General features: G+C 30.7%; 2 protein-coding genes across 2 annotated transcripts; both read left to right on the top strand.

Annotated features, from left to right (window-relative positions):
* Positions 1 to 541: 541 nt before the first annotated feature.
* LOC107621233 (bidirectional sugar transporter SWEET6b) lies at positions 542 to 2,296 on the top strand. The gene is made up of 6 exons (XM_088500056.1): positions 542 to 587; positions 702 to 738; positions 1,138 to 1,354; positions 1,479 to 1,640; positions 1,936 to 2,058; positions 2,138 to 2,296. The coding sequence occupies exons 1-6, from the start codon at positions 545 to 547 to the stop codon at positions 2,285 to 2,287; spliced, it is 732 nt and encodes a 243-aa protein (XP_088356182.1). The 5' UTR covers positions 542 to 544; the 3' UTR covers positions 2,288 to 2,296.
* Positions 2,297 to 12,028: 9,732 nt separating this feature from the next.
* On the top strand, positions 12,029 to 16,802 carry LOC110262388 (cysteine-rich receptor-like protein kinase 10). The gene is made up of 8 exons (XM_021114295.2): positions 12,029 to 12,417; positions 13,162 to 13,676; positions 13,907 to 14,026; positions 14,124 to 14,302; positions 15,058 to 15,268; positions 15,509 to 15,746; positions 15,825 to 15,975; positions 16,254 to 16,802. The coding sequence occupies exons 1-8, from the start codon at positions 12,131 to 12,133 to the stop codon at positions 16,560 to 16,562; spliced, it is 2,010 nt and encodes a 669-aa protein (XP_020969954.1). The 5' UTR covers positions 12,029 to 12,130; the 3' UTR covers positions 16,563 to 16,802.
* The last annotated feature ends 1,445 nt before the right edge of the window (positions 16,803 to 18,247 follow it).

Raw genomic sequence — 18,247 nt, 5'->3', positions numbered from 1 at the left:
ATACAATGCAATTATATTTATTTTTTTAGATAACTATTATGTAGATAGCCAATGAGTAATAGCTCAAATAGCATAGACTCCCCATACTCAATTAAGAGGTTGCGGGTTCGAGTCTCCTATCTTTCCAAATTTTGGCCAATGAATAATAGCTCAAATGGCATAAGGGTTCGAGTCTCATATCTTTAGTAAAAAAAAAAAAAAAAACTATTATGTAGATATGTATATAAAATTATTTTACATTATATTAAAATTAAATTCAAAATACTAAAATTTGTAAAATTGTCCCCAGAAAAATAGTTAGTTTAGATTGAATCTAATTCAAATTTTAAATAGATCAGAAGATAATTAACTAACTTATCCTTTTTGTTTTTTCTATTAGTTATCCAAAAAGATTTTATATTCTATCTATCAATCTATCTATAGATCTATCTATCTATATATATATATATATACATAGCAGTTGATGCATGTAACTATCAATTCTCCACTCTTCTGCTTACGTAACTCTTTCTCTCTATTTGGGTGTCATTGAAGAAGAAGAAGGATGGTGAACACTGCACTTGTTCGTACCGTTATCGGCATTATAGGTTTTTTTCATACTTCTCTCTTTAATTTGTTTCATTGAGAATTGAATGAGATTTACATAGGTTTACGTGTTTATGCGAGTTTCTGAGAGATTTTTGCATTGCTTCTGTGCGCAGGGAATGTGATCTCTTTCGGCTTGTTTTTCTCACCAGCGTAAACTATCTCTTGACTCAGCATCTACTTTTATTTATAAAGTTTTTGTTATAATTGCGTCTTTTTTTTTGTTCTTTGTCAATAATTTCGGTGTGATTGATCATGTTATTCTGCTTATTTGTTCATCATTGTTTGATGTTTGATTATTAAAGATTAATTATGATACAAATAAAAAAATAAAATAACGATAAAACTTTCATGATGACTGCCAAATCTCATGCATTGTCACAGAAAAATAAGTTATCTAGGGACCTTGGATATATATAATTTTTCGATTTCTTTTTTCAGTTTTTTAATAATTTCCACTTGAAAAATGCTATTTTGGAATAATAATAATAATAATAATAATAATAATAAAGAAATTTTTTGTTTGTTTATTTGAATGAATGTTTCTTTCAGGCCAACATTCTATCGGATAATAAAGAAAAAGTCCGTGGAAGAGTTCAAACCGGATCCATATATAGCAACGGTTCTAAACTGTGCGTTTTGGGTATTCTATGGGCTTCCTTTCGTGCACCCTCACAGCTTTCTTGTGGTTACCATCAATGGCGTTGGCCTTGTCTTCGAGTTCGTCTATCTCACCATTTTTTACATTTATGCCACTAACAAAGGACGGGTCTGTATATGGATGCTTCTTCTAATTTTTTTAATATTTTATTTTAATTTCTATAAGTTTGAATCGTGTAGATTATGTTAATTTAGCTATTCTTATTAATTATATTGTCTAATAATAATTTCAGAGGAAGGTACTGCTCCTTCTGGGATTAGAGGCTTTGTTCTTTGTCGCTGTTGCTCTTATAACGTTGCTGGCACTACATGGCACTCACAAAAGATCGTTAGTGGTTGGTGTACTGTGTGATATATTTAATATCATGATGTATGTCTCTCCTCTTACAATTATGGTAAGTTTTCAATTTTTAATTCCTAATTATCCCATATGTTGCATAATTTTTAAATTGGATTATTTAGAATATTTTAAATATTTATTTTTTAATTTAAAATCAATTAAATTGAACGTAAAATATTTTTTATTAGTTAAAAAATATTATTTATTTTAAAAGATTTATTAAGTTTATTTATATGTATTTGTTTTTTTTGTACTCTATAACTGTATTCATACACCTTAGTATCCACAAAAGTTTATTATGTTATCTAAAACTGACATTAGTTTCGGTATATTTTTAAATTATTGACAAGGCAAAGGTTATAAAAACGAAGAGTGTGGAATATATGCCATTTTGGTTATCTCTAACTAACTTTCTCAATGGAGTGTGCTGGACAATATACGCTCTCATCCACCCTTTTGATATTTACGTCCTGGTATGTAGTAACTAACTTTTCAAATATAGTATCTATTTTTAATTAGTCTCTAATAATCTAGTAATACATATGGCTGCAGGTAAGTAATGGAATTGGGGCCTTGTCTGGACTGATTCAGCTCATACTATATGCCTGTTATTGTTCCTGTAATAATGGAGAGAAGAACGGTGGTGATGGTGATAACACTGTGTCAACTACAGTGGCTAAGGGAAATATTGAATTAGTTTGATGTATCATTCCATGACTCTAACAACGTTCAAATTTGGAATTCCTATGATTTAGATTTCTGAGAGTAGTAGTGCGTAAATAGTGCTATTTTTGTGGTTTAGGAAATTGAGGAATATTTTTATGAATATTTTTAGTTGCTGTTTTTTTACTTTGTTATTTTTTTTTTACTAAAGATATAAGACTCGAACCCACAACTTCTTAATTGAGTATGAGAAGATTATGTTATTTGAGTTATAACTCATTGGTTTTACTTTGTTATTTTTAATAGTGCTACTTTGCTATAATATATATATGATAAAATTATATCCAATTTTTTTTTAAAAAAATATGTAATTTATTTTTTATAATATTTTAATCATAGTAGAACTAACTATAATAAGTTACTAAAATTAACAATTTTGATACTCATTTATAGAATCATTTATGGAAAACAGCAGTTGAATAATAAAAAACATTTTTAGCACAATTTACTTCATATATGGGATAATTTATTAGTTTTGTGGTACAGTTACATAATTTAATTAGAGTTAACTTTTTACTAATGAAATTAATTAATTATAAGTGATATTTTCAGCACAATTTGTACTATTTTATATATAGAAAAATCTATTAGTTTCGTGGTACGGTTATATATATGATTTAATTAAAATTAATTTTTATTAATAAAATTAATTAATTATAAGTAGCGAAACTGAGATTGAGATAGATATAGTAGTGATACTTAAAACGACGACAATATAAAAAAGATTTTTTTTTTCAAAAAGAATAATTTAGAGAAAAAAAGAATTTGATTATTAATATTTTAAAAAATTATCTAATCACTATTTTAAATAATACTTTAATTATAAAATTATCTTATTATAATTAACATATTATTTAGAGGAAAGAACAAATAGATCCCTGTGTCGTGCAGATATTTTTGTCTCTAAGCATTGAAAAATATTTTTAAGTTTCTATCATTCACAAAATTTGGACGGATCAGTCCCTCCGTCTAAATGCCTCCTCAGAAATTGATCTGTCCAAATGCCTCCGCCAGGACTGATCCGTCCAAATTTTGTAAAAGTCAAGGACTTAAAAATATTTTTCAATGATTAAAGATAAAAATATCTACGGGACAAAAAGTCAGAGCCTTTCTCCCCTCTTCCTATTCTCTCTCTCTCCCACTGGAACTCGATCTCTCTCATTTGTCTCGGCGTCGCACAGCAAGCTCTCTCTCTCCTCTCTGGTCTCGTAATCAAGGTCGTCGTCCTTGCACTCTGTCTCGTCATCCTCTTGCACACAGTCGCACGTCTTCGTTGGGCTCTTCGTCGCCGGCGGCACATGCAGATCGGGCTTATAACGAGAGAATATATTTATGCCAGTGTCTCAATTCTCCTGGTCCCCAACTTTTGGATGGATACCAAATTGGGCATATTTTGTCTTAGAACAATGACATTTTGCCTTTTCTATGTCTATCTGCATATCCTTCTTTAAACATGTTTATTTATTGGAAAAGTATAGGGTACTAATATACTATCTGCCAAAGAGACACATCTTGAAAATACATTTATAAAGACACTTCCATTAGACACAGCCATACAAAAAACATTTTTGTTAGACACATCTACAAAGACACTTCCATTAAATACCGTTATAAATCAGAGTTGGCAGAAGTTGGCAGAAATACTGTTGGTAATGTAGCGGAATTGTTATTTCTTTTAGTAACTCTGTATTTCAATCTTGAGACAGGTATAAAACAGGACTATTAGTTCTCACAATTTATATCTTGCTGGGGAAGGGGGGGCTGGGGTTCCTTTTTAAGTTAGATAGCATAGTCCTTGTCATAATGATTGGAATTGGTTAGGCATGGCACTGAGAATGCTAAGAAACCATGTTTTAGTAGGGTTCAATCTGAATTTCAACTGCACTGAGTCACATTTTGACATGATTTTCAGTCTCACCTCTCACACCATGAATTGAGCCAGAGTTAAAAGATGGTTATATTTCTTTTCCCTGGTAAACCAAACCAAGATTTGCAAAATCGGTACCAAATGTGGAACTAGCTATAGTACTATTACGAGATTTCTTTAGTGGCGTGGAGGCTATTTGGTGATAGTGAAATACTTATGCTGTCATGAAAAAAAATTAATTAAGCTTTTCAAATTTTCAGTCCCCCTCTTGGCTTCTTGTGAAAATAATGGAAGGGTACCAAAAGTGAAAAGTCGAAAACATCTGTGAAAATGATTCTTGTTTCAATAAATACTACATTTTCAGTTTACTTCTTTTGCAGAACCAACATAATATGTTCGCTTAGTCATTTGCTAAATTGGATGCAGATTTTACTAATGTCATCTTTGATGAGCTTGTGATATCAAATTCATGATACTTATCAAGGAGCTACCTTAATAATTAAGGTAATGCATTTTGTGTTTTAGAAATAATTCCTGCTTAGAAATATGTGTGAATGTTTTTTTCTATAGCAAATGTGTATCCATTTTAAACATGGGTTAGGGTTGAGTATAATGAGTCTAGTACTATAATGAGTCTAGTATAATGAGTCTAGTCTAGCTTCATGACTTTTGTAGTTAATCTAGTGTATCTGCTTAGCTTTTATGGGAATTATGAAATCATTCTTTTGTGAATTGTTATTGCATAACTTGGTTCTGTTTTTTCTCTTTTGAGCAGACCTATAGAAAGCATACTGATTGACATTGATATACATTTTAATATTTTGTGTACAATACTCAATAGGCCTTTAGCCAATCCAGTGTAGTAGCCGAAAAATCATAACAATGCATTTCACTACCGAGATAATACTCAATTTGGTCCCTGAATTTACACGCGAGTCTCAATTTAGTTCCTGAGATTTCAATTGCCTCTATTTAGTCCCTGAAGTTTATAAACGTGCCTCATATTAGTCCCTGAGACTATTTTTAGTATAAAAATGTTAATAGAGCGCTGTTGTAGACTATCACATGTCATGTTAAAACTTGTAAAATGATAGTTTTGGTTTTGACATTTAAATAGTTCAAAAACGACATTGTATTACTTATTTTGTTAGGTAAAATTTGAATAAACACCATTTAGGATGTTGTTTTTAGGTTATTTGGGTGCCAAAACCAAAACGACATCATTTTACAAAGTTTAGTGTGGCATCCAGCTGTCACGACAGTGTTTTGTACGTTGAAAATTGTTTCAAGGACTAACATGAGTTATGTTCACAAAATTTGGGGACTAAATAGAGGCAATTGAAACTTTAGGGACTAAATTGAGATTCGCGTGTAAGTTCAGGGACCAAATTGAGTATTATCTCTTTCACTACCATAACATCGTTTGTGATACATCGAATCCCTCATTTTGTGGACTGCAATTTTATTTATAGCTTCATCGCAAGATGCAATATAAGAATATTATTTATCCAATTATTTGTGTACATAAATCAGACCATTTACCATCTATCATTTTGTAAAGAAAGACATCACATTATTTACGTATACAAGAAATCCTGCTGTATAATTCACTCCTGCTGTTGTGCAGGAGGAGGATGAATAATTTACATTCATAAAAAGATTTAAATGAGTTGGGTGAAACACTAAATGAGGTTGAGTCTCGGCTTCTCTCGGAACTATTTCTTTGTCACACACCATGGACTAGGAAATGTGCTCAGCTGCATTATATGCCAATCAAGAATACAGTCAGCCTGATTTCTCAAAATGAAACGATCAAATAAATATTAAAATCAAAGACATCTATAAAGAAAATTAAAAAAATTCAGCTGAAATTGACCATGAAATTAAAAAATATCTTTTTTTGGAGAAGGTGAATTTAAATTAATTTGCTCGTGACCAGATAGAACAATTAAAAACACACGCATTGGAATACAGAGAAAAAACACACGCTTTATTTAACTAATTTCAGTGCTAGTTCAAATAAAAAAAAAATTTACCTGAATTTCTAACTAAGAAAGGTGAATATAGAGAAAATTCTTAAGGCTAAATAAAAAGCATTTATAGGAGAGAAAAGGGTATGAAGTCCTACAAATTCAGACTATGTTCGAGAGCCACTTAACAATAGTGAAACATAAATGCAAGAATAAACCTCCCAAATGCTGTATTTAAAACTACCAAAATTTCAAAAGCATGGTAGGAATGATGCACTATGGAACCAATAAAACATGAAAAAGAAAAACAGCAACCCCACTTATAGACTTAGAGTGTGTAGTTAACAATGACTAAGAAGCAATATGATACAGCAGGTTAGATTTGAATGGACCACAACCACAAAGTGATGTAAATTTTACGAAAGTAGGCATAAAGGGATGGCTGAAAACACTTCATTTTCTAGGTGAAATCTTGACAAATTAATAATAAATAAATAAATAAATAAAGAGGATAAAGTATCCTTAAAATTCATAAATGACAAATTTTTTCCTCACCATTTGGAAAAGGGTGTTAATTTAGGTCTTCCGTACAAAATTTATAATTTAGAGTGAATACCTCATGCGGTCCCTGACAATTATCTCGAAAGGACAACGAGGCCCCCAAGAAAAAAAAAAACACTCGATCCGCCCCTTGATAATTTTTTTTGAGACTGATTAGCCCCTATGCCAAAAAAAATAACATTGATTTTTTTTTTGCACAGGGGCCTCGTTGTTCTTTCGAGGTAATTGTTAGGGGCCGAGTTGAGTTTTTTATTTTTTGTCAGGAGCCGGATTTAGGTTTTATTTTTTTGTCAAGGGCCTCGTTGTCTTTCGAGATAATTGTCAGGGGCTGATTTGGGTTTTTCTCAATTTATATATGTACAAGAAGACTAATATGCCCGTTTATTTTGGGTCGAACTTATCAGATGAGAGACAAATTTGCCACTTTAAGATTGAGGTACTACTTGGTCCCTGAGGTTTTGTTCATGGATGAGATTGGGAGATTACTCCAAAATTCAAATGCTTCAATTCAAAGTACTATTACTTGCTTTCACCAAAGTGCTCTTCATTGAATAGTATTTGTAATAAGATTTGGCTAAAAGGTATTCACAGGTTACAAAACTATAGAATATTTAATTTTTATTTAATTAAAAGGATATTTTAGTAAAAGTTGTGATATAATATATAATTTTTTAAAAAAAAATTAAATGCTAAGGTGGAAAATAAATTTTATGTGACTTGTTATTATTTGTCCATATTTTAAACGTATCGATACGCATTAATTTATCATCGTACGGTAGCAAACACCATTTTTAAATATTGATCTAAATCCATAATTGACATTAATTTTATATAGTTGTCTAATCACATTCGTTTTTTTAGATAACTATTTACATGATTAATATAAAAAATAATTATTTTTACTAATGTTGTGTACTTGTGTTAGGTGATTGAATATATATATATATAACTGTTTTACACTAATAGTGCGGTAAAATTAAATTTTAACCAATAATAAAATGGGGCTTTTTTACTAATGCACCACCTTTTTTCGATATTTATTATCAAACCCTTTTAAAACTAATTACCTAAATGTTACTTTTTTTACTAAGGTGACAACTGATGATTTGTTATTTTAATTTTGATTATGATTATGATTAATTATTGTGATATACGAAGAGTGGCATTTGAATAATTAATTTCAAAAGAGTGATATTTTAGTATTAAGGTTTAGAAAACGTGGCACATTTATAAAAAGAGTTTAGTTTTGGAAAATGTTTAAATAATCGTCCAATTATATTTGTTCTTTTAGATAATTATTTACGTAGTTAATGTAATTATGTAAACTGTAGTTATATTTATTGATGTAGCGCTATATAATTGGATGTACATCTAAAAGTACTTTATACTGATAATGCATCAAATAAATTTTTTATAAAAGATTTAATTTTAATTAAATATAAAATATTTTACATAATCGTCTAATTAATTTTTTTTTATGATTATTTACGCGACAAATATAAAAGGTAATGTGCAGTGCTTTTGAATGGGTGTAGTGTGCAGTGTTTCTTTGTGCATTGCTTAGTATCACATTTAACAATTTAACAAGCCAAGTAGACATCATCTAACAGTTTGTGTTGGACCTAAAAGTGCGTTTGTTTTTGAGAACAGGACAAGATAAGATATTGAGAACAGGACAGGATAAGGTATTAATAGACAGAAACACAAAATTTTGTGTTCTTGTATTCTGTTTGGTAATAAATTAAAACAAATTATGAAAATTTAATTTATTCTCATTTTTTTTCATTAAAAAAATTTGAGATGAAAAATATAATAATAAAAAATATAATTATGACAAATTAACCAAAATAATGAAAGAAAAAATAAAAAATAAGTTGTGTCCTTTGTTAGTGTCTCTGTGTCATTTCTGTCAGGATCGACACAAAATACACTAATTCAGTGTCTCTAAACACATTGTTTCTGTCCATGTCTTTTCTGTCAAATACGATTTTGTGTCTCTGTGTCCTTGTCTCAGTGTCCTGTCTCTATAAATAAACGCAGCCTAAAATACTAGAGGAGGAACTATTTTATGTTGTTACACTGTCAAACGTTGAAGGGCTCAAACCTAATAAGAAATTGAAAAAGTATAGGTAACAAACAAGATTTTTGAACAATGTGCAAACAATATGAATTAATAGGGTTAAAAGAGTAAATTTAACTAGTAGCATTAAATTAGAGTGTAGTGTATTTTCATTTAATTGGTGGTTGTTCATGTTGTTCAAAATTTTCATTGTCCCCCTAACACTTTCCTAAGAAATTAGTTGATAAATAATTTAATTAAAGCATCCGATTCAAGACACAATGTGGTTACTCGGAATAAATATATATCATCAGTTAATTAAGAGTCCCGAGTTATAAGTATTTGAATTAGTCAGATTAAAAAAAATAAAAAATACCACTGGCTGGTTTCTTGAAACATTTAAAAGTCAAAGTATAGATCGTTTCAATCACCATAATTTATAATAAGTAATATAATAGTTTGGTCAAACTTTGTACATAATATTATTTAATCTAATTTTATAAATATATTAGTAAACATTACGTTATGTACAAAAATTGTTACATATTTTATATAAGTCGAAAGCATCATGTGTTTGACTTTCATTTTTTCTTTTTCAGATATTCATCTAAAAATGATTTTCCAATATATTGAACTAACCTGAACTCTGTTTGTATAAAGAAACTATATATGTGTATATGTAATGTATAATATCAAAAAAGAAAAACAAGGAAAAATGAATTTTTTTGTAATACTATACACAAAAATTCTATTTATATATACTCAGAGTCAGTCTTAAGAATTTAGATATCCTTAGCTCATTATAACACTATTTTAATCTTTCATTTTATATCTTGTCAGGTAAACCGGAGTAGTTTTCTATCCGATTCAAGTAATTAGAATTTAAATTCTTAATATATCAGCTAGTTTTTATATAATTGGACAATTTATATATAAAAAGTTACGAGACTAACGTTAGGTTGGTTATAAATATATATTGCTATTTTTTATGGTGTTAATAATTAAAGTAGTTTCTGAATTTGCAGTGGTATTTTAATGTCGTTTTTAAATTTAAAATTATCTTAAATTTGTCTCTAAATTTAACAACGGTCGTCTCTAAAATATTTTTCGGTGACGAAATAATGACGCAGTTGAACGGAAACTACGCTAAAATTAGGCTAGACCGATAAAAATTATTTCATTTTTAGTGCTCAAATAAAACATAAACAGCATCGTTTAGGATATTTTAGAGGTTTTAATATGTTGGAGTTAAAATCTCTCAAAATTCTCTTATATTCTATTTGAGTGACAGATAAAACAGTGAGGAACAAATTTGTGGTGTCGTCCAACCACATCATTATTCCATCACCTGAAAGTGTCTCAGGAAGCATAGTTATTAAGTTCATGAACAAATTTGTGATAATTTTAAGTTTAAAAACAACAGTAAAAAATAACATCACTCATACTATCTAGAAGGGTATCAAGGATAATAAACATCTAATGTCATGAAACCACTCATTTCAAAAGCTTAAGCTGATTTTGGGGTTCACCAAGGATCAAACTCTTGATTTTTCGGATCTAGAGTTTTAATACCATGTCATGAAACTACTCATCCCAAAAGTTTAAGCTGATAGGAAAAGGTAACACTAATGGTACTGAATTGGACATTCCTAAACTTCTATTGTATATATTGTACAGATATTCCATTAGCTCTTATACTTCTTCGATATTTTCATCTATATTATTAAAAAGGGATAAGTACGATTTTGGTCCCTAACGTTGAGGGTCAGAATCGAAATCGTCCCTCTTGTAATTTTCGACTTAAAATCGTCATTAAAGTTTTTTTTCGTATTAAAATCGTCCTTTTTAATAAAATTTTTTGTTTTATTCCTAAACTACCCCTATTCTATTTTAATAATAAAAATTATTAAAAAAAAAAAAAGAAAACGCGTAAAAACGCGTTGGGGGTGGAAGAAGAAAAGGGTGTACGAAGGGGGAGGGGAGGAGAGGGGAAGGGAAGAGGAGAAGGGGGAAGGGGGACGGCGCCGGGGAGCCTCCGTAGTCGCCGCCGTGACCTCGTCGTCGCCGCCGCCTCCTCCAGAACTCTGATGATGATGACGATGAAAGGGGAAGGGAAGCCGCCGTCCCGCCGCCGCAGTCTCGCCGTCCCACCGCTGCCTCTCTTCTGTCCAGATCTCTTCTTTATGCTTTGAATTTTTGATTTGGCTTTGTGTTTCTCTGTTTTGAATTTGTTAATTTGTTACTTGAGTTTCTGTTTCTCCGTTTCTGTTTCTGTTTGGGGGTGGGGGGAAGGTGACGCGGGGTGGGAGGGGGGTGACGCGGGGTGGGGGTGGGGGTGCTGGGAAGGGAAGACGGGGAGGGGGTGACGCGGGGTGGGAGTGGGGGGGTGCTGGGAAGGGAAGACAGGGGAGGGGGGGTGACGCGAGGTGGGGGTAGGGGTGCTGGGAAGGGGAGACGGAGAGGGGGGGTGACCGCGGGGTGGGGGGAAGGGAAAACGGGGAGGGGGGGTGACGCAGGGTGGGGGTGGGGGTGCTGGGAAGGGAAGACGGGGAGGGGTGACGCGGGGTGGGGGTGGCGGTGCTGGGAAGGGGAGACCGAGAGGGAAGGTGACCGCGGGGTGGGGGGAAGGGAAAACGGGGAGGGGGGTGACGCGGGGTGGGGGTGCTGGGAAGGGGAGGCGGGGAGAGGGAGGGGACGGCGGCAGTGTTGGTGGTGGTATTGGTGGTGCTGGTGGTGCTGTATGTTGGTGTTGGTGGAGGTTGTGGTGTTGGTGGTGGTGGTTTAAGAGGAAGTAATTATGTTGGTAGTGGTGAGGACATTTTTGTCCAAAAAAAATAAAAAGGACGATTTTAATACAAAAAAAACTTTAATAACGATTTTAAGTCGAAAATTACAAGAGGGACGATTTCGATTCTGGTCCTCAACGTTAGGGACCAAAATCGTACTTATCCCTTATTAAAAACAATCATATTAGGTTATATCAAAGTCAATTAGTAAATTTAATTATTAGTATAAAATATATATTAAAATATAAAATATTTATTAAAAATGAGTTAAACAATTTATATATTTATATATAAATAATTAAATACATAGTTACTGATTTTGACTAATGATTTTAGCGTGGAAATAAACTTTTTATATTAAAAAATAATTTTAGTATTCACATTGTAAATTTATTAAGAGTTTAGAAACTTCGGTATTATTAATACTCTCCACCTCTCTGCATTATATATATATATATATATATTATAATTATAACTAGCTTGACTTCAACATCTATATACATATATATTCTTCTGAGTTCATCAAAGCCAATATTGATACAACAATAATGATATTAATGAATCACACTCATTCATCAAATGATGGAAACAAAACAGACCACTACTCTGCATAGATTATTTCTTTGGTTCTTCTTGATGAACATCTTCATCACCATTACCAGAACAAAAGCACAATCATCAACCCTAAACTACGTTGGAGATGACTGCCAAAACTCGACAAAACAATCTCTAACAAGTGGATTCAAAACCAACCTCAACAGCGTCCTCTCATGGCTTTCCTCTGATGCTACCACAAGCAAGGGCTACAACTATACCACCGTCGGAACCGCCACACGCGATGCCGTCTATGGCTTCTACAACTGCAGGTACGGACAAACCCCGAATGCCCCCACTCACATTTTTAGGTGGAAACCAAGTGCAGTCGACTTCACGTGAAGTTGATATTTGAGAGCCGTTAAATAATTTAACTAAATTTTTATCTAACAGTTCTCAGGTATCAACTTCACGTGAAGTCAAATTTTTATCTAATTCTTAAATTCCTTTTAGAACTATGTATATTTAAAATGATGGATAAAATTTGAAAAAAAAACGTGATTAGTTACTTCTATATTTTATTCTTTAAATTTACGTCAAAATATAATCATTCACATCTCTTATTTTATTGGTTTAAATTTTGGATGGAGTGATTTTATGATATTATTATTTCTAACAAAGACAAAATATTTTTTTGTATAAATTTAATAAGTTACTAAATTAGTATTTAAAAAATTCAACTACCGATAAAATAGAGTTTAATTTTGATACAAAAACGTTTTACATAGTCGTGCAATCACATGTATAAAACTATTTTACACTGATAATGCATTAAAATTAAATTCTAACTCTAAAAAATTTTAAAATTTGACAAAAATAATCAAATATTAACTGCTTCTAATTTTATGAACCAAAAATAATAAGGTGACTAATGAAAAAGATAAAACTTAATTAAATAGTTTAATTAATTTGACTAAATTTTTTTTTAATAGTTCTTTAGGTGAAATTGAATGCACCTGAGTTTCTACCAATTACTAATTGTAACCTAAATTTCTGGATTCGTCACTGATCCGCAGAGGTGATGTCACCGGAACCTTCTGCCAGTTTTGCCTCTCCACTGCAGCTTCAGACATTCTCCAGCACTGCCCAAACAGGTCATCAGCAGTGATATGGTATAACTACTGCATACTCAGATACTCTAACCATGCCTTCTATGGTAATCTTACAACTACCCCATCATGGCAAACTCTTGGGACCAAGAACAGCACCAACAGCACACAAGAACTCCAGAAAGCAGAGACTTATATGCAGATTTTGATAAAGAATGCTACTGCAGAGAACAATTACCTGTTGTATGCAGTGGGTGAGTTCAATGCTGGTGATTCATTAGGGAAAAGGTATGGATTGGTGCAGTGTACTAGGGACCTTACTAGTGACAAGTGTAGGCAGTGTTTGAATGCTATGTTGGATCAAGTTCCTAAATGCTGTGCTTCAAAAGTTGGATGGCAAGTTGGATCTCCAAGCTGTTTGACAAGGTATGATGATTATATGTTCTACAAGATTCAAGGATCTTCTCCTTTGCCTAATTCAGGTAACTAATTATTTTTATTAATTACTTGTAAGGGGCCAGCAATTTTTGTGTTTTGTAATCATCAATTGGTCATCAATAGTATTCTTAATGGTATGAGATTACATCTAATGGTGAGAGATCACTCACTTTTCTTTTGATGGTTAAGTGCTGGCCACAAAACACAAAAGTTGCTGACCCCCTAAACTTTCTCGCAATTAAATTCAACTTGTTGACCTATGCTATTATTGCAGCCAAGAACAATTCAAGCAAGACAAAAACTGTGATCATCATCATAGCATGTGTGTTGGTGCCAGTAGTGCTACTAATTTCTGGCGTCTACTTATTATGGAGGAAGAATCAAATAGACAATGGTAACTAACACTATTAAGTTCTCTAAGCTCATTTTAAGTACTTGCCTATATCAATAAACATTATAAACTCATATCACAAAGTTTTTTTTATCTGTAGATGCATTATTGCCAGAGGACACTCCTATATCAATACAGTATAACTCTCAAGAAGGTCAAGGAGACGATTCATTGAATGCTGACCTTCCGGCAGTTCCTCTGATTTGGATTCGACAGAGCACTAATAACTTTTCAAATTCTTGCAAATTAGGGGAAGGTGGTTTTGGTCCCGTTTATAAGGTATCACTGAATATTTCAATGTGGAAATCAAACTATATATGCATATAATTTTTTTTTGTTAGAAAATTTATTCAAAACAAACTGATAAGGACTAATTCTGCATTTACTCCTGTACTTTTGAAAATGTATCAGTGACTTGCAGTGGTGTAAGAAAGAAAGTAGAGAGAGAAAGAGAGAATTTGAGATATTTAGTTTTTAGTGTGAGAATAAGGCCCAATTTGGATAACTAACTTAATTAAGCTCCTTTTGATAAAATAACTTAAATAATAAATGACTCTGTTAAAAGTAACTTATAAATAAGTTATTTTGTGTTTGGATTTTTAACTCTAAAAGTGCTTATTTTAAAGAAATGTAATGAAAAGTAGAAGTATTATGAGAGAAGTCATTTTTTTTAACTTCTCTATAAGCTCCAAAATAGCTTTTTAGAAAGTTACAATTTGATTTTGAAAATTGCACCCGACATTAATACTACTACTTTTTATAAGTCAAAAGTTAAAAAAAGCTACTTCTAGAGTTTCCCAAACGGACCCTAAGAGTATTATTAAAGACTGCTTTTGTTTACAAGTACATGACACTTGAGATATGGATATAGAGATACAAAATCGTGTTTGACAGATGTGATATAGATAGAGACATTGCGTCTCAGGATATTGAATCAGTCTATTCTGTGTCCTTTCTGGTAAGAAAGACACAAAGACACTGGACGGAGAAGTAACTTATGGTTTCTTTTATTTCTTTGCAAAATCTATATTTAGGGAAGTTTACAAGATGGGACAGAAGTTGCCATCAAAAGACTTTCAAAAACATCTGGTCAAGGTTTATATGAGTTCAAGAATGAAGTAATATTCATAGCCAAATTACAACATAGGAACCTTGTGAGACTGTTGGGTTGTTGTGTTGAGCAAAATGAAAAGCTGCTTATATACGAGTACATGTCCAATTCAAGCCTTGCCCTTCACCTATTCGGTAAGCTTTTAACTATAGAACCTAGTGCCTTTAAAATTTTATTTTCAATTTAATTTTCTCTTTGGTATTGAGTGATAAATATAACAAGAATGAAATAACACCAGGTGATGAGAATAGGACTTTGGTTTAATTTAGATTCGATATAAAAACACTCTTTTATGTAATTTTCTCTCCTTTTTTTTTATGTATTCTATTACATAAGTAATTTTTGTCAAGAAACATTTCCTGTCTTGTTGTCAGATGTGGAAAAACGAAAGCATCTAAGTTGGAAGGTTCGAATGAATATTATCAAAGGAATCGCACGAGGACTTCTATACCTTCACGAAGATTCTAGACTTAAAGTAATTCATAGAGATATGAAAGCTAGTAATGTTCTACTTGATCAAGATATGAATCCAAAAATTTCAGATTTTGGATTAGCAAGAGCATTTGAAAAAGGCCAAGACGAAGAAAATACTGGAAGGGTTATGGGCACCTAGTAAGTCTTATATATATATGTTGTTACATCATTTTCTATTTTGAGAAGAATAACCATTTTTTATTGATTTGTAAACAGCGGATATATGGCTCCTGAATATGCCATGGAAGGATTATATTCAATAAAATCAGACGTTTTTAGTTTTGGAGTTCTTCTACTAGAAATCATTTGTGGCAAAAAGAGCAGCGGATTCTATTTTTCAGAACATGGTCAAAGTCTTCTTATATATGTTAGTTTCTTTAAGTACACTATAGTATTATAAAATAAATCACTCTTAAAAAGATATGGATTTGGATTCTCTAAAGTTTGAATTTCACTTTAGAGAGTAAAGTGTGATCTCTCACCGTTGATTTTATAGGTGGGACTAATAATAAATATGAAAGAAAAACTATTCAATGGTAGAAGATCACACTTTACTCTCTAAAGTGAAATTCAAACTTTAGAGGATCCAAATCCAAAAGATATGTTTAATTTCTATTATATATTAATATTCACATTTTTGTGCAGAGTTGGAAACTATGGTGTAAAGGAGAATGTTTGGAGCTAGTAGATCCTATACTAGAAGATAAATACCCAAGAAATGAAGTTAAAAGGTATATACATATTGGTTTACTGTGTGTACAAGCAGATGCAGTAGATCGACCAACAATGTCTACAATTGTTGTGATGCTAGCAAACGAGACAATGTCACTTCCTAATCCTAACCATCCTGCATTTTCAGTTGGAAGAAAGATCAAAGACGAGCCACCATCAAATACTTTTGTTAAGGATCTTTCGGTCAATAAAATATCAGTTTCAAATAGTTTACCTAGGTAATCAATATAAGAATAAAAATGTTAATTGTACACCAAAATCAGCTACTAAAATCAGTTATTAATGTATTTGTGTATAAATACATGTATGGTTTAGTTTATTTTCAATGTATATTTATATTCTAATATGTATTTTATACTGGTGGCTGATTTTAGTAGCTGAATTTAGTGTACACGTAACATGATTGATATAAGAATTCTGTTTTTAAATTGATCTAATTGCATAAGTAATTATTTCTGCCAATTTGAACCATTCTTGTTTATATTTGTTGTAGTTTAATAATTAAAGATATAGAATCTACTCATCATTCAAATACAGAGTGATAATTTCTTTTTTGAGCTATTTTATGTAAGATTCGATCAATTGATTAAGTCTTTGGTTTGTAGCTTTGTATAACAGGTTTAAAAATAAAAATTGCTACATAAACTGTATACTTGCATATGTTTATGACTACTAATTACTAATTAGAGTATAAAAGTGTTTATAGCGTTGGTAAACATACATTACTTTTATACTCTAGTTATTAGTAATTTTGTTTATTCAATTAGGAGTCCAAGTTTTACATTTTTGAATTAGTCAGATTGAGAAAAGAAACCATACCTCTGGTTGGTTTCTTGAGATTTTTCAAAGTCAAAGTATTGATTGTTTCAATCACGATAATTTATAATAAATTATTAAAATGAGAATCTTCCTTTAAAAAAACATAAAACATTTTAAAACTATATTACTAAATATTACATTATACACAAATATTGTAACATTTAAATAACAACAAATAAATAAAAATAAAATTTATCCTTTTTTAAAAGGTTCTTATCTATGAATACACACAAAAAATTTGCTTTTGCATAGTTAGGCTTAAGAGTTTAGGTATTATTAGTTTATTATAGCATTATTTTAGTCTCTTATTTTATATATTATAATAGAAGAAAATGATAATATTACTCTTATTTGTGATAATGTCACTGTTTAATTAACATAATTTTTTTCATTGTATTTTATATGATTTTGTAAAAAAAAAAGAGTAACATTATCAAAGTAAAAGTGATACTACTATTTCTCTAGTCTCTATAATAGATAATACAACAAAATATATAAATAAAGTTTATTTTTCAAATAATATATGCAATATTAGAATATAGATGATAGATCTTTAATACATAAACTAACATTTTTTTGTAATACAACTTTAATATAATTAGAGAATTTAATATAAAATACTATGAGATCGATGTTAAATTAGTTATATAAATATTATTTATTCTCTATAATATTATAAAATAGAGGATTTTGTAGATAAATGTCTTTTTTAATATTATTACAAAATAATATTTAAAAAGAGCCATATAAGATTTTAGGATCTCACCGTGCGAATTAGTTTTTGTAGTGATAATTTTTTAAAATTTTATAGTTTATTATATTGGTGTTTTCGTTCAGAGTGAAAAAAAAAAAAGACCATCGATTTTGAACAGTAGAACTACAACATTACTTTTGATATGGCATTTAATATATAACTATGTTAGGGATACATTAAATATTAGTTATTAGTATAAAATATATATTAAAATATAAAATATAAAATATATATTAAAAATAAGTTAAATATATATATAAATTTATAGTGATTAATTTTATTGATTATTTTAACATACAAAAAATATTAAAAAATTATTAAAATTTATTATTTT

Source organism: Arachis ipaensis, chromosome B10, assembly GCF_059453495.1.
Source record: "Arachis ipaensis isolate K30076 ecotype BB chromosome B10, ASM5945349v1, whole genome shotgun sequence".
NCBI classification, from domain to species: domain Eukaryota; kingdom Viridiplantae; phylum Streptophyta; class Magnoliopsida; order Fabales; family Fabaceae; genus Arachis; species Arachis ipaensis.
The sequence above is the reverse complement of the archived record's forward strand: the minus strand, read 5'-3'. Positions and strand labels throughout refer to the sequence as shown.